Consider the following 16,725-nt stretch of genomic DNA (forward strand, 5'->3'; position numbering starts at 1 on the left):
TTGAAATATACAATATGAAGAAATTCACAGCCTTATCAATATACTGCAGTGACAACAAAATCTTGATACAATGTATGAGTTAGCAGATGAGGCAGAAACAGAGGGAAGGAGGGATGGCATGGGATCGAGCAGTGCACCTGACAAAGGAATCTAGGTTGAGTTTGAGGGCTGCTTTCAACGCTTCAATAAAAATGATAGTTTTTAAGGGCATTCCGGTGTGTGTGGGCAGCAGGCAAGAAGGGAAGAGAAGCAGAAATTGGATGCTGCACACAGTGGTTTGGGTACTAAGTTTAGGGAGAGTGTTAGAGTGGAGGAAACAAGGTGGAAAGGGGCTGGTGATGAATTTAAGTTAGGGAGGGGGCTAGATCATTAACGGATTGAAAAACTAGTAAGAATGGTAATGTTAAGTTAAACGGCACTTGTACCGTGCACGAACGCCACCGGTGTGGTCCCCTGGCAGATCTGAAAGGGGAGTGTGGGGGGTTGGTGGGGTATAGCAGGAATAGGTAGAGTCAGAGTTGTGATTTCCTGTTGACCTCTGTAGTTCAGTTTGCACCGTTCGCTGAGCTTGTGTGCGGTTTACGGGTCGGTACAATTCCCATATGCTGTTGTGCATGGATGATGTGTTTGTTGGTTGTTGCAGTGTAGTGAAGAGCGTGCAGATTGCTGTGCAGACATGTGTAGGTTTGAGTTAGAGAAGTGTATGCGGAAATTGAGGTTTTTGAGTTGGGTTAGTGGGGGGTTTCTTACCTCGTTGCTTTGGACTTCTGTGTTAATTATCTCTGTCAGTCCAGTGTGTTGGACATTATGTGGCAGATTAATAGACTGGCACTGCGCACAGTGGTGGCTTTCCTCTTTGGTTTTCTAGCAGAGCAGCTTGTGGGCATGAGAGGTTGCGACTGTTTCCTCCTGCCCCCGGCCTGGAAATGATTAAGTTGGGGGTTTATGGTGTCTCCCTGTGTGTTCTTGTGCAGGCCCCAACCACCACTGATTGGGTGGCCTAATGCCCCTTGGGTAGCTAGTGTTGGTTAATGCTCCCCCCGTCTGTAGCTGGGGTTCATGTTTCTAGGGTATTTGTTAGAGATGAGTACTGTAGGGAGTGTTTTTCTTTGGCCTCCCTGGCTTGTTCTTTCAATCTAGGTTTGTTTAGGTGTGCCTTGTTGTCCCGCTGAGTCTTTGTTTTACCTAGTCGTTCCCTTCTGATTCGATGTGAAGAGTAGTTTTCTGAATTTCAGGTGATCCTTTGTATTGTGCATTTTGGAGGCAATTCTATGTTTTTGCTGCCAGGTGGGAGAATGACGACCCAAGTTTTCTTTTAATGTATGGTTTTGGTTCTAGGTGAACGTTATTGCTTGATCTCTGTGGACTTGTCGGAAGGTAGATGGTTATTTTCTTTTGAATGAATTCTGCTCGCTGGCCGTGGATTTCTCTGTGCGTTATGCCCATTGTTTTGAACCTTATTAATTTTTTTATTGGTAGCCAATGTAGCATTTTATGCGCTGGGCTGATATGATCCCTTCGTTGTAGTCTGAGCAGGAGTCTCGCTGAGGCTTTTTTGGATATGTTGTAGTTTCCTTAGGCGTCCAAGCTGTTGGCGTAGTCTATTCTGGACATGACTAGGGAGATGATGGGGAGTGTTTTATGGATGAAGGAAAGAAATGGTAGGATCCTTTTTACCTTGTGCAGGAGGAAGACACATTTTTTGATTATTGCGTTTATTTGTGGTTCTACTGTTTGTTGTCCATCAGAACTCCCAAGATCTTTTTTTACTGTCAAGGGCTTTGGTACTGTTCCTAGTTCTGTAGGCCATGGGATGTAGTGGTAGTTTTCCCTGTTTTTGGGTATAACCATTTCTGTTTTCCCATGGTTGAGTTTGATGCTGTTTGTGCTCTTTCAACCGTAGAGTTCTTGTAGACTGTCTTCCATCTTGTTTTCTTCATGCATGTCTTGAATTTTGTAGGTGATTTGTGTGTTGTCAGCGTAGTTGTAGCATGTAAAGCCATGTCGTTTAATGAGCTTGATTGGTGGTGTCAGGTAGATGTTGAAGAGCAGTGGGGATAAGGACGATCCTTGTGGTACTCCACGTGGTTTCCCTTGGAGTGGATTTAAAAGGGTTAATCCAGACGGTACTGTTCCATATTTTAGGAATTATTTAATCCAGAATAGGGCTACGTCGATGATTCCTATTCTCCAGCATGGGGTCTAGCATGGATTCGCATGCTCATGAGTATTCCCAGTCGTCCGGCTGGGAATCCTCGGTAAAGAAATAATCAGTTTCATTTCTGAACTGTCTTTCTCCTAATAACCAATCACTGAGCGCTGGGTCATACTGCTCCCAGCCAATGACTGCCCTCTACATAAGCCCCTCCTCTGGCAGCCATCTTCAGATTTTTACCGCACGTTAAAGTGTTGGGAGTCCTTCTGTTTAGCTCTTGAGCTTTTACTGCGTTTTTGTGTTTTTCTTCAGCGCCCCTCAAGGGCGGATTTCGTAAAGTTTCTTCGTGGAGGCTTCCAGAACATTGTCAGGCCTACGCTGCATGGACCATGTCGGAGGAAAATGATTCAACTCCCCTGTTCAGGATTTGCTCCAGCTGCAGCTTGCAGAATCTTTTCGGACGACGAGCATTCTGAGTGCCTCTACTGCCTGTACCTGGGGCACAAAGAGGAGGATTGTGTGTTTTGCCAGGAGATAACCCCTCGCACGATGAAGAATCGGCACAGGCGGCTGAACGAATGGCTACAGGCCAAGGCCCCTGCTCTGGGTGGGACCCAGCAGCATGCCTCTCCAGGTTCCAAGAAGGCTGAGTGGGCTTCTAAGTCCTTTTGAGGGTGCCCCTCCAGCTGGGGTGCAACAGAAGGCTAAGCACCGTGAGTCCACTGCCACCGGGAGCGTTGTTGCAACGGGCTCCTCAGCGGCGAAGGCGCGTTCGACGCCCCCAGCCTCCGTCACCAGTCAACGCTCAGGATCTTGGGCCAAGAGGAAGTCTGACCATCCGGGCAAACTCAAGGAGAGGCCCAAGTCCATCCTACCAGAGAAGTCCAAGGGGAGCAGGGCTCGGATCCACCCCCTAAGGAAAAGGCCAAGCAGGACAAGGTGCTGGCCCTGACCGTGAAGGCCCAGGTGCACCCACCGAAGGCCCAGCCTTCCATCGAGGGGGTGGCAGCATCTCGGGCGAAGGCCGCTGAGATGACCCTGCAGGACGCGACCCCTAAGGCCAGGGGGTCCCTTCCTCCCAGGAGGGAGGGTGCATTATGGCCCATAGAGAAGACACATCATCTTCCCAAGACCTTCACCGCTGGAAACAGAGGCGGGCGGGGGCCAGTGGACCTCCGGGGTATGGGTATCTCCACTGAGGAGGAGTTCACTGGTCTGCAAACCATCCAGCAGGAGGGAAATGTAGGAAGGCAACCCTACGACGTGCGCGTCGACGAAGGTGACGGCGGCAAGGACACTGTCGAGACGAGCAGCAAGGCACCGATGGCCTGGGCTCCCAGCTAGTGCCCCAGCAGCCTATTCTGCCTGCACCTCCGCTGCCACCCCCACCTCAGGTACCTCCTAGAGACCTCTCAGTGGACATCCTTTTGGTACTGCATACGCTGGTATGAGATCCAGATGATGTTGCCTATTGCGCCGACAGCCCCGCCCGCTGGACATGCCCTTTGACGGGGACAATTTGTTCAGGAAAGCTGTGGATGAGTCTGTCCAAGCCATAAAGACGGACACAGAGACGTTTGCTTTGGGCAATCTTCAGCAACGGAAGCCGTCCTTTCGGACCTGAGGCAGCAAGTCCCAAGGATCCTCCAAGGGGTTCGGCAGGGGTTCCTCTTTTTACCAACCCTCCCGCTGTTCGGCCCAGGAGACCAACAGACTTTCAAGCAGGATTGAACCGGCCGTGGAATCGGGGCCCCCATCTGTGCAACCTGGTGGGAGGCCGGCTGGCAAACTTCATCAACGTGTAGAAGTCAATCTCCACCGACCGTTGGGTGCTGGATGCTCTCGCCCACAGACACACCCTGGAATGGCAACAGAAGTGTCCCCAAATAACACTGGTGGCCCGGCAGGAAAACCACATCCCTCAGCTGTTGCTGGAGGTGCGGGCCATGCTAAGGAAAGGCGCGATAGAGCTTGTCCCGAAGAGGCTCCGGAGTGTACTCCAGTTACGGTCTCGTCAGAGAAGACCATGGGCTGGAGGCCCATTCTCGACCTTCGCCAACTGAACAAATACATCAAGTCCCAAAAATTCTGGATGGTTACTCTTGAGCACGTGTTCAGACAGCTGAAAGAGGGGGACTTCCTGTCGACGTTGGACTTGGTGGATGCATACTTCCACATCCCCATTCACAAAGGACACCGCAAGTTCCTGCATTTCGTGGTGCAAGGGAAGCGCTACCAATTCAAGGCCCTTCTCTTCTGATTGAAATCGGCGCCAAGGGTCTTCACCAATTGCCTGGAGCCGGTGGCGGCTCAGCTGCAACTACGAGGAATTCATGTCTACCCTTATCTGGACGACTGGCTCATCCGGGCCAGGTCGAAGGAGATCGCTGTCGACCACACGGCGCGGACCGTGGGCCTGCTGACGGAGCTGGGGTTCTCGGCGAACTATGCAAAGTCCTGTTTGATTCCATCGCAGCACGCGCTGTTTCTGGGATCCCGACTCAACAGTGTCGTGTCTGTCGGAGGCGAGGATAGCGGCCGTCTTGTGCAAAGTACGACTGTTGGCCATGAGGATCACAAGAATGAGGTCCTTGATGTCTCTGCTTGGCATGATGTAGTCATGCGTATACCTCATTCGGCTCTGCAGGCTGTGGATGCGTCCACTACAGAAGTTCCTCGATGGCCGTTGGATACAAGTGTCAGGAAGCTTCGAGGATAAGATCACACTCCGTGCGTGGGTGCGGATTTCTAGTCCCCACCTCACCAGGAGACAGTTACGATGGACACCTCCATGGAAGGATGGGGAGCTCACACCGGAAGTCTTCCCACAAGAGTCCTGTGGCTACCGGAAGAGAAGAAGTTGCACATCGTGTTGGAACTGCAGGAAGTGTCCTGGGCCCTCAAGTCTTTCCTTCTGTCTCTCAAGGGCAAGGTGGTGCGGGTCTTCACGGACAACACCACCACAATGCTCTACATCAGGAAGCAGGGGGCACAAGGTCCCTGGCTCTCTCCAAAGAAGCGCAGGAACTGTGGCACTGGGCAGTCGCCCAAGGGGATGTTCCTCATCCCGTTTCATCTGGCAGGAGTGAAGAACACCATTGCAGACTCAACAGGGAGCTGTGTTCTTGTGACGAGTGAGAGCTTTGTCTTACTAAGTGGATCTCCTGTTCTGCAGATGGGGCAATCCCCAGATCGATCTATTTGCGACAGCGACGAACACCAAGTGCCGGAGATTCGCCAGCAGGTTTCCCCAGGCCGGGAACATGGGGGACGCATTACCTTCACCTGGGACGGCCTGTTTCTGTATGAGTTCCCTCTGTTGCTGTTGCTTCTTCGACTATTCAATCAACTCCGAGGGTCCCAGTGCAGGATGATCCTCGTCGCACCGGCATGCCTTAGGCAGATATGGTACCCAGACCTTCTCGACATGTCAGGACCCTCCCCCCCCCCCCCCCCACAAACCCCCTACTACTCCCCAAGTCAAGCTTCCGGTGGTCGCAGATCTTCTCGCCAGTGAAGGAGGCTCAATTCTGCACCACGACCCAGGATCTCTGAACCTGCAGGCCTGGCTCCTGCAGCACTAGAGTTCGGGGGCTACGATCTCCCAGCGGACTGCAAGGAAGTGCTTGCCAAGGCCAGAGCAGTCTAATGCTATGGACATAAATGGAATATCCATCTTCTACGAGTCACGGATCTGCAGGTACTGCCGTATTTGTTGTCATTAGCCAAGGCTAGACTGGCCTATGCCTCCATCAAGGACCATCTGGTGGCTATCTCCCGCTTCACCAGATCGCCGGGGCGGTCGTTGCTGTGGTCACACCGTCTGGTTAAGGAGTTTGTCAAAGCACTGTTCCGTTTGTTCCTGCCGGTGAAGGCTCCAGCCCCGGCGTGGGAACTCAATGTGGTGCTAACTAGGCTCATGGGTCCTCCGTTTGAGCCTATGCATTCAGCACCCCTGAGGTTTTTGTCGTGGAAAACGGCTTTTCTTGTGGCCATCACCTCCGCACGAGTCGGAGAGATCCAGGCCGTCTAGCCATGTTTCTGTAATGAATAGGATGTCGATATTTCATCGCACAGTAGGTTGTAAATCTATGTGGCATGTTTGGACATTGATATTTCGTCGATTAGGTTGCAGTGGATCCTTTTAATGTGGTTTAGTTTATTTTATTTTTAAATATTGGTTTTGTCTTGCGATTGTTCAGTTGATCTGCTTCCAAGTTGCTGTCAAGGTGTGATGGTGCTCAATGGGATCCGTTTGGTCGTTGAAACAGTCTGGTAAATTAATTATTGGGTTGCTGATTTCTTTCCGCTTATTAGTCTGTTTTGTTATGGTTGGTGGTGGCAGTGTCCTCGTGTTTTTGTGATATAAGGAGAGAGGATGCAGGTTTAGTTCCTTTTCCTTCTTGGTGTTTCTCATCTTTTCCTGCATCTTTCCGGGACGCTTTCGGCACGCCTAGCGATGTCTGTAGTGTTGAGAATGTTGTGGTGCGTGGTCAGTTGTGAGGTATGGTGTTGTGTATTAAGACTTTTCTCTTCTCATGATATTTGTTATGTTGGTCCTGGTGTTGGAGTGTGTTCTGTATGAGTGCCATTTTATACTGGAGGAGGACGTGGTTCAATTTGGTGTGTTCCTTGTTCTATTTTTCGTCAGCATTGTCATGTTCCGTGTCATCGCTTGTTGTGGTCCTTGGTGGTAAATTGGTTTAGAGGTTGGAGTGTGGCATCCAGGGTTGAGCATCAATACAGGTTAGTGAGTCACCCAGCTTAAAGGTAATTCATTGAGTTGGAGGAATTTGTAGAGGAAATGGGTAGCAAAGTTGAGAAATATGTTGAGCACAGGTTAGAGGATGTATGATTAAATTGGGAGGCGGAGGAGGAGGAGGCTGGTAAAAACGTCAAGCTAACTGAGAACAAGAGTTGGGATGAGAAACTAGAGTTGAAGGTGAAAAGCGAATTAGATTTTTAGATTTAAGACTGTAAGGAGCACTTGTTTTTTTGAGGTAATCAGCTAATTAGACTCTGGACAGAGAGCAAGCACTCCCACTCGTCTCCCCCATTTTAAGAGACAACCGGAAGTTAAAATCCTGTTTGGTTTGTTAGTGGTATGTTGTTTTGAGGTACTTGGCCAAATCATAGACCGTATTAGCAGTTGATGACATAGGGCTTGGAGTGATAGACTGCGAGTCCCCCAGGAAAACGTTCAAATAGCAGTATTCTAGATTGTAGGTCACATTTTAGTGAGCTGGTGGAGCTGAAAAATAGCTGGAAAGGGCAGTTCGTGTGGGGCATTTGGTGGAGGGTATTTGGATCAATTAACAGGGCATGGATTAGTTACTTATTTTGCTTACACCTTCTTGTTTCAGCACGATCGCCTGTTTTCAGTGCTATGTTTGAACACGAGATGGAAGAGAGTAAAAAGGTAAGTGGCTATGATGCTGTCCTTTCAGATTTCATCTTGTGAAGGGTGAGGCTTGAGTTCTTGATTTGCCTGTGTTGAAGGGATGCTGATCTACAGTATGTTTATTCAGTAATTTTTCCCTTTTTCAGAACAGAGTGGAAATCAATGATGTGGAACCGGATGTGTTTAAGGAAATGATGTGCTTCATTTACACCGGAAAGGCGTCGAATCTCGACAAGATGGCAGATGACCTTTTAGCAGCAGCTGACAAAGTGAGTGTGAAGTGCACCAGATAGCTCAGGGTTGGGAGTGGGTTCATATTGGGCTCATGTCTGTAGACGAGGATGTGCTGTGGCCGTTCGTGATCAAAATCAGGATGTAAGAATGTGTGGAGGACCTTGGAAACGTATTTAACTGGGAGCACATCTGCTGTAATGTGCTGGGCCTTACATTGACTTCTAGCCCAACTGTTTTTTTTTCTTTTCTTTTTTTTTTTTTTTTTTTTTTTTAAAGCCACAACCTGGCATTTCTAATTCAGGTTCCTTGGAGCACAACCGTGTGTATACTCATTTCCTCTAGCGCATGCACCTTTGAATGACTCCTGATGTAGATGGGGAGAAGTGATTATATGCAATGTGAAAGGTCACTACATCATTGTTTAGTTGTGTGCTTTGATACCAGATAATAAAAGCATATAGAAAAGGTGTCATCGGTCAGGGATGCATTGTTGTGACTTGCCCCTGTATGCTGTTGGTGACCATCTGTGCACAGGGCAGTAGCAAAGCAGGACCTGCATTGTCTTGCAAGGGAAAAGACCAGGTACATCTCAACACTGGAATTGACCGCAAAAAGCTGGCTCATCCTCAATATGTCGTTGTTTTATATATCGCTTACCGGGCGACCAATACCAAACCTAATTGGAATCTTCTACAACACTCAACGTAAGCCTGAGCTTGACATCGATTTCTCGCCCCATCGTTAATTACAAATCCTTGCCTATTCAATTTATACTTAGTATACATGTTTCAACTTTTGGGTAACACACAATCATTTCCTCCTAAAATTGGGACCTTAACAGGTAGAGCAGTGGCCTTTGCTGATGCCGTTATGCTTTTTGATAGCACTCCAATTGGGCTACAGCGCGCACTGACAGTATTAGAATCATTTATAATAATGGACTGAAAATGAATCCTAACAAGAGTTCCCTCTGCTCTGGATTGTCAGAGTTAACAAAGACTTGATTGTGAATGAGTTGAAAAATGTATACAATGAATGATATGCATTGATACACTGAAAATTGTTATCTGTTACACAAATCATTCATCGATTGTGACGTTTTCCTATGAATTTTGTTTTTTAGACACACTATCACTCAGCCTTCGCGCTAAATTGTGTTCATCTATTTAATCCTGTTTTAATCATTGTTCATACTTTATAAAAAATTATATTGATTTTGTATGCTAGTGTATCATGATGGTTCACTCTACTCAATGCTCCCTGTTATTTTGAATTCTCATCTTCTCCATAATATACTGCGAAGGTCATACCATCGAATTCCTGGACCAGCCTCCATTTCTTGCCCCCGCTCCACGCAAGGTGCATTATATAACAGCAGCTATAGAGCCGGTACCATACCAACACATGGGAAGAGGCTTCTAATCTCTGTTTTTCGTGGTAAAGAAGAAAAAAAGTCAGTGGAGACCGGTTCTGGATTTGAGAGCTCTCAACAAGTTTATCAAGCGCATAAAATTCAAAATGACATCCCTTCAGAATGTTCTCCTGTGGCTCAACCTACACGACTTCTTGGCCACCCTCAACTTGGAGGACGCTTATTTCCACATTCCCATTCATCCTGCCCACAGGCAATTTCTAAGGTTCGCCATAGGGAAGTCACATTTTCAATTTTGGGTCCTCCCATTCGGTCTAAAATCAGCACCAAGAGTATTTACCAAGTGCCTAGCACCGTTGACGGCATACCTCAGAAGGTCGGAAACAGAAGTCTTCCCGTATTGAGACGATTGTCTCATGAGGGTGAGCTCATTCAAGCTGGCGAGCATCGCAGTGGAGAAAACAGCGAAACTCTTGAAAGAGTTGGGTTTCTCGATAAACGAGGAAAAATCCTGCCCCGTTCCCAGCAAGACGGTGCTTTTTCTGGGAGCAGAACTCAACACCAACATACCCAGAGTAAGACCACCAGCAGACAGAATATCTGCACTAACTCATCTAACTTCATGGTTTCAAAGCAACGGGACGACCACAGTCCGCTCCCTCAAATCTCTTCTGGGCATGATGTCCTCATGCATATTCCTCATAGCAAATTGCACACTTCACATAAGGCCAATCCAAGAGACCCTGGCCGCCAATGGAAGCATGCACTCGGGTCATGGGAGGATACCATTAAACTCCCGGCAACTATCCACAAGGACCCATTATGGCAGTGTATACATCAAAACCTGCTGCACGTAATGCCTTTCCAATCTCCAACTTCAACCCTTCTCAGGACGGATGTGTCACTATCGGGCTGGGAAGCGCATTTTGCAGATCTACAAACAAAGTGCACTTGGTCCACCCAGGAATCTCGACTGCACCTCAATGTGCTGGAGCTCAGGGCTATTTGGTGGGCGCTGAAGGCTTTCCTACCGGTACTGGCAGGGCAGGCGGTGACTGTCCAAACAGACATGACCTTGATGCACTACACGAACAAGCAAAGGGGAACAAGGTAGAGTTGTTGTTTCAAGAAGCCCAAAAGCTATGGACCTGGGTTTTACATCACAAGGTTCACATCAAGGCAGAACACACCTACCGGGAGTGGACAATGTCCTAGCAGACAAATTAAGCAGGGATTATTCATCATCCCACGGATGGGAGCTGGACGAAGTAGATGCCCGGCAGATATTTCACAGGTGGGGACATCCGCAGATCGTCCTTTTTGCCACCAAGGACAACAAAAATGTCACAGGTTCGCCTCCAGGTATCCGGAATAGCTCTTTATGGGAGACGCCTTCTCAGTGGACTGGACAGGCAAGTTCCTTTATGCCTTCCCTCCGATCCCACTCATAGCGAGGGTGCTACGCAGACTGAAAGAACAGGCCTGTTCAATGATCTTGATAGCGCTGAATTGGGCTTGTCAGGTTTGGTACCCAACTCTGCCTCACCTATCCCTATGGTCCCCGATTCATCTCAAAGTTCATCAGAGCCTCCTAACGCAGCAGAATCAGAAGATGCTCCACCACGACCCAGCAAGCCTATCGCTCCATGCGTGGTTCCTGAGCAGCAAAAATTATTTGTGGATCTTCCTGCAGAATGCAGGTACATAATCAAGGCCTCTAGGGCACCTTCCACACAGACCACTTATATTCGAAAATTGACTAGTTTTACCAAGTGGTGTGAAACCTCTTCAGTGAGCCCTCTCCCTGTATCCGTCGGACAAATACTATCGTACTTATTGCACCTAGCTAAGGCAGGTCTCTCCCTTTCATCCATAAAGGTGCATGTGTCTGCCATATCAGCATACACGACTAATCCAGGTCAACAATCTTTGCTCACCAAACCGACTACCAAAATTTTCTTGAGGGGTTTGATGCATACTTTCCTGCCAACTCCTACACCGGCATGGAGCTTGAACACGGTCATGGAGCCACCATCCGAGCCGATTCATAGATGATGTGACGTAACATTTTTATCCTGGAAGGCAGCTTTCTTAGTGGCCCTCACGTCAGCTGGAAGGCTTAGCAAATTGCAAGCCCTTTCTTCAGAATCTGCATTCACCTTGTTTCTTAAGGACCACATCACCCTCAGGACGCATACTAAATTCTTACCCAAGGTACTGTCCGAAATGACTCACTGAGCACAGAGTACTTTCCACATTCTTCATGAATCACACATCTGATGCGGAAAGCAGATTAGACTCGCTAGATATAGCAAGAGTTCTAAAATTCTACATACAGAGAACTAAGGAGTTACGCTGTTCGACTAGACTTCATCGCATTTGCTGGCCGGACTAAAGGGCAGCACATTTCAAAGTAAAGTTTGGCGCGTTGGGTCTCCCAATGTATCACTCACTGCCACCAGTCTAAAGGCAATCCACTCACCAGACCTCCTCCAGCCCACTCCACTAGAGGGAGGGCAGCTTTTGTTGCTTTTCACGCTGGAGTACCACTGAGACATCTGCAGAGCTACAACCTGGAGCACTCTGCATACGTTTGCCAAACACTATTGTCTGGCAGAAGATACCGGCAGAGAGTCAGTGGGCCAAGCGGTTCGTCATCTCTTTGCTTAAGGTAGGAGCAGCCTTCTCTTCCCGCCTTCCCTAATAAGGTAACCTGTACTTTCTGTATAGTAAGGCGAACAGAACGATCTGCAGAATGTACATAATGTATGGGCATAGCATAACTGCTTGGTATTCTATTCAAGCATCTGATTCTATGAAAGATCCAATGCTGGAGAAGTTTTTGTTACTTACCTGTAACTATTTCGAATGGATTGTGTCCTCCCACGTATTCCTGATCTTTGATAAATCCACTTCCAGCTTGCTGGTCTCGGAACATTTTTTCACAGTAGAGGGAGCTGCGTTTCGACGTCCCTCGAAACGGTGTCCCTCGAAGGCCTCCATATCAGCGCCGAAGTCACAATAGGTATAAATAGTCTTGCGCAGCGTCAGTTGCTTCGTTCTGTTTTTCTGCGCTTCGTAAGCCTCTGAGACTCAACGCTCGGTTCTTCTACTCATCGAAAATCTTCGAGAATCGCAATATCCTACGATGGCATCTTCGTTTGAAATATCGACGCCACGATCCGGCTTAAAAAAAATGTCGAAAGTGGCACTTGCCACGCTAAACACAGCTCTCCAGCGAAATGGGAGGAATTTCGCAAGAAAATGCTTACGTCTTTCAGAATGCGGCCTTGACCCTCTCAGATGCCTAGAGGTGATACCCCGGGTGAAAGACCTGAAAAACAAACGCTGGGAGTCGCCAAACCTGGCAAACGAGGACCCTCGAGAGCGTCACAAACCCTCAAGTAAAGACAAATTAATTGAATAAAACTGCGTCATCGTCAAAGGTACCTTCGACACACAAGTCTGTGTCATCGACACCTTTGTCGACCCCGATGAAAGGATAGGCTCTCAAAGCCTCAAACCTCAACTGTGCCTCGGGCACCAGAGGTGTCGATGGTCCTGCCAAATGCGTCGAAAGTGGCGTCGACAATATCGACGACACCGAGTAGGATTCTGGTTCTCTCTACGACATCGGGAGCATTTTTCGAGTTTTTAGACGCCATTTGTGGGATTGTCAAGACCCTGATGATCTTACGGACATCTTAGATAAAGGTTCTCAAGAAGACCCTATAGTCCCTTTTCATTCTGCATTGCAGATTTTGCCAGACCAGAACCTGGGGAGCATGCAGAAATGCCTTCTAGGGCCCTTACGGCAAGAATTATGCTATTTATGGAATGGACAACACCTGCACCCTCTTTCCATCATGATGATCTTACGGACATCTTCGATAAAGGTCCTCAAGAAGACTCTATGGCCCCTTTTCATGCTGCATTGCAGAAAGAAATTGCTGCAAATTGGGAAACACCTGAAGTTCTCCCTGCAGTCAATAAAAAGCTCTCTGCAAAGTACAGGGTGTCCGCCTCAGTCCCTGAATATTTAAGTACGCACCCAACTCCAGAGTTTAGTAGTGCAGGCAGCGGCGTCGTCAAGTAGTAAGTCGGCATACCCCACTATACCAAAAGACAGACGACAAAAGATTTGATGCCATGTCTAAAAAGATCTTTTCAGCATGCAGTATGGCGCTTCACTCTATTAACGCCACTTGCACGCTAGTGAGATTCAGCCATACCCTTTGGGAGTGCGCTTCATCAGCGGCTGACTGTCTTCCAGAAGGGGAGGAACAAGACGCATTCTTGATCATAATAAAGGATCAGAAGGATGCAATGTGCGAGTCCCTCCAAACAGGTCTCAACTCTGCTGACAGCATCAGCAGAGCCATGACGGCGAGTACCACAATCCGCAGCCACGCAAATCTGCGGAAGTCTGGTTTTGCTCCCAATGTACAAGCCAAGCTTCTGAATATGCCCTTTGACGGCACCTCTCTATTTGGCAAAAAAGCTGATGACAGCCTGGAGAAATTGCAAACCTCAAAGGCGGCAGCACAATCACTTGGGGCTGCAATCCGTCAAACTCAAAATCGTCCCTCAGGTACGTCCTGGAAGGGGAAGCCCTTTTGTTTTTATTCCGCATTCGGAAAAAACAGAGGGCAGCCAGCTCAGGGGCCAAAAACGATTCACCCGTGGTGGATGGGCCAAAGGTACCAAGCCCGTATCAACAGGTGCTGCTTTACCCTCAGCATCTGCGTCAGCCGCTTCTAAACCCCTCTGAGGTCTCCCCACAAAAAACACCAGTAGGAGGCAGGCTAACTCAACATCTGACAGAATGGCAGGCTATTACGTCAGATGCTTGGGCATTGGAAACAGTTGCCCAATGTTACTGCCTGCCTTTCTTACACACCCCTCAGAGTCCTCCACCGGGGAACAACTCTTCGAAGCTTCCGGACCCGCTCCTTATGCAGGAGATTTCAGACCTGCTAGAGAAAGGTGCAATTGAAGCAGTACCTGTACCGGAGAGGAACAAGGGTTGGTATTCTCCCTATTTTCTAATACCAAAGAAGGACGGAGGATTGAGACACATCTTGGACTTGTGAGAATTAAACAAATTCCTCAGGAAAGACAAGTTCAAGATGATAACCCTTTCTCAAATCCTTTAGGCCCTCCAAATCCAGTCCAACACTAGCCCATTGACTTTGGCCCAGGCCTATTGACTTGAATTGAACTCTTCTGGTGAACTGAAGCTATTTGCACTGTCTAACAAGTATGTGATCTATTCTACTTACCTTATGTCTTTTTGCTCACTTCTAAGTAACCAAACTGCCATTTGGCTCCTATTTCAGGGGAGCTCAAACTGTCTCAAAAGCCTAGTTTTGGATTGAAGTGTATTGGTATATAATCTTAAGTTGCCTCCTTCTAGTGAAATGTTTTCTAAATGATTGTGTAATAAATTAATAATTGTTTACCAAGAAACCTTGAGTATAAGTGTCTACTTGAACCACTGTGATTGAAAGTCCTCTGCGTAATGACTTGTACTGCTCACATTCACTCTTGAGATAAGCCTGGCTGCTCAGCTCGCTACCAAAAACTGTGTGGTACAGACTTACACCAAAGGTTGGTTTTGCTTACACCTGTAGTCCTAATTGTGTGTGGTTGTCCCAGAAGATGTACTGCATGCAATTCTGCCTAACGGCCATGCTACGAAAAGGGGCGATAGAGCTAGTTCTAAGACTACTTTTTTTTATTATTATTTTTTTATTTACATCATTTAGTTTTAATTAAACCTTTGATGCAACAGTATGTAAAAAAAACTCTAACATTCAAATACATTCAGCTGAAAACGAAGGAAAAACATCCCGAAGCACATAACATAACATGAGTCATAGTCACGAGAGGTCCTTTAGCTCCTCCAAATCCTCAAGGGGCAGGAAAAATAAAAGTAATTTAAAAAGGAGAAAGGAAAGTGTTGTGATAGAGCTTATTCAACCTGTCGATGCGTTTTCTTTATCCTCCATGTTGGAGAAGATTATCCTGATCAGTGGGAGAACAGCTAAAGATAGGGAGAGGCGACCTCCCCATCTTATGAAGGTCCACCAGTCCTCCTGCGATTTAAATGGTGATACCTCGAGGAATCTCCCCAGAAGTTTATTTCTTGTAAAACATAAGGCCTCGCACACTAGTACTAAGTGCTGTAAGGTCTCCATATTTTTGTTGCACAGTCGACAGGTCGAGTTTTTCTCTGCCTGGGCCTTTGTTCTCCTTGCTATGACCTCCCGTGATGGATGGAGATTCAGACGCAGTCTTAAGAAGTTTTGTCGCTCCATTTGTGACGGAAATTTAGCCAAGTAGAGCATCACGAAGCCTCTTCTGTAGTATTCATCAGCGAACAGTTTGTATGATTTCACTGCCAACTCGGTCCGGATCCAGTCCAAGTCTAGTAGTTTACGCTTTACCCTCATTGGATTTTCAATGAGTGTCTTTCCCGAGAGGGTGACGTTGGACAAAATTGCAGAACACGACTCGTACCAGGACTTCAGAGTTACAACCTTCTTCCCTTCTGTAGCCTCCTTTATAATAGAAAACCTACTCCCTTCTGGTGGTTCGAGAGATTTCCTCATGAGTGATAGAGACTTCCATTCCATCATGGAGTATAAGGATGTCAATCCCATTTCCCTCCGTACCCGTTCAATGGGTATGGAGTTCGGTAGGGCCAGAACCCTCTTCCAAAATAGGCTTTCCAAGCGGTTCCAATTTCTGGGTTCCATAAAGAGATTGGCCTCCGCAGCGTAGGTGACGTAGGTGATTATAGGCGCCAGTTTTAGTTTATAGAAATCCAAAACTAGTACCAATAAGAACTTGCACTAACACCCTTTAATGAGGAGCGCTTGGGATGCTAAGTTTTTGACTTTACTTCTCAGGTGATGAGTTCCTGGAGCATAGCTCGATCTATTGTTCAGAGTTATCCCCAGCCAGGTATACCATTGAACTGCAGCTCGATCTATTGTTCAGAGTTATCCCCAGCCAGGTATACCATTGAACTGACGACTGGTATTTGTTCTCCATTCAGTAGCCATGACCATTTCTTCCACTTCCTGGCCCTGCCGTTATCGCCCAAAATCAATATCTTGGATTATTTGGCATTTATCTTTAATCCATTACCATGAATGTAGTGCGACGGGTCCGTCAATTGTCTCTGCAGCCCGATTTCCGTTTGGTCGAGCAGTAACAAGTCATCTGCAAAAAGTAGACGACCCGCAGGGTGGCCGGCAATTTTAGGTGGAAAATATCTAGTTTTTACAAAAGCTTCTGCCATGTCGGATATGAAAAGGCAAAACACTGCTGGAGCCAAACAACAACCCTGCTTTAACCCATTTTCAGAACGAATTTCATCGGAGAGTAAACCCTTTCTGTCCAGTCTGATTTTGAGACTTGTGTTCTTGTGAAGTTCTTCCATGGGTTCTGTTAGTGCTTTAGGGCAGCCCCATTTCTTCAATTTGTGCCACAGGATTCTACGGTCAACTGAGTCGAACGCCTGTTCCAGGTCGATCGATGCGATGTAGATTGCAC

At 47.5% G+C, this 16,725-nt stretch overlaps 1 protein-coding gene across 4 annotated transcripts in view; it reads left to right on the forward strand.

Moving 5' to 3' along the window:
- The window catches only part of SPOP (speckle type BTB/POZ protein), a 646,228-nt gene that overhangs the window by 499,745 nt on the left and 129,758 nt on the right, over window positions 1–16,725 (forward strand). For all 4 annotated transcript variants that reach the window (XM_069634379.1, XM_069634380.1, XM_069634382.1 and 1 more), the window contains 2 exons: window positions 7,519–7,574; window positions 7,703–7,825. In XM_069634379.1, the coding sequence (XP_069490480.1) occupies window positions 7,519–7,574; window positions 7,703–7,825 (179 nt within the window). The remainder of the gene's footprint in view (window positions 1–7,518; window positions 7,575–7,702; window positions 7,826–16,725) is intronic.

This window comes from Ambystoma mexicanum, chromosome 13 (assembly GCF_040938575.1).
Source record: "Ambystoma mexicanum isolate Mex_15411 chromosome 13, UKY_AmexF1_1, whole genome shotgun sequence".
NCBI lineage: Eukaryota > Metazoa > Chordata > Amphibia > Caudata > Ambystomatidae > Ambystoma > Ambystoma mexicanum.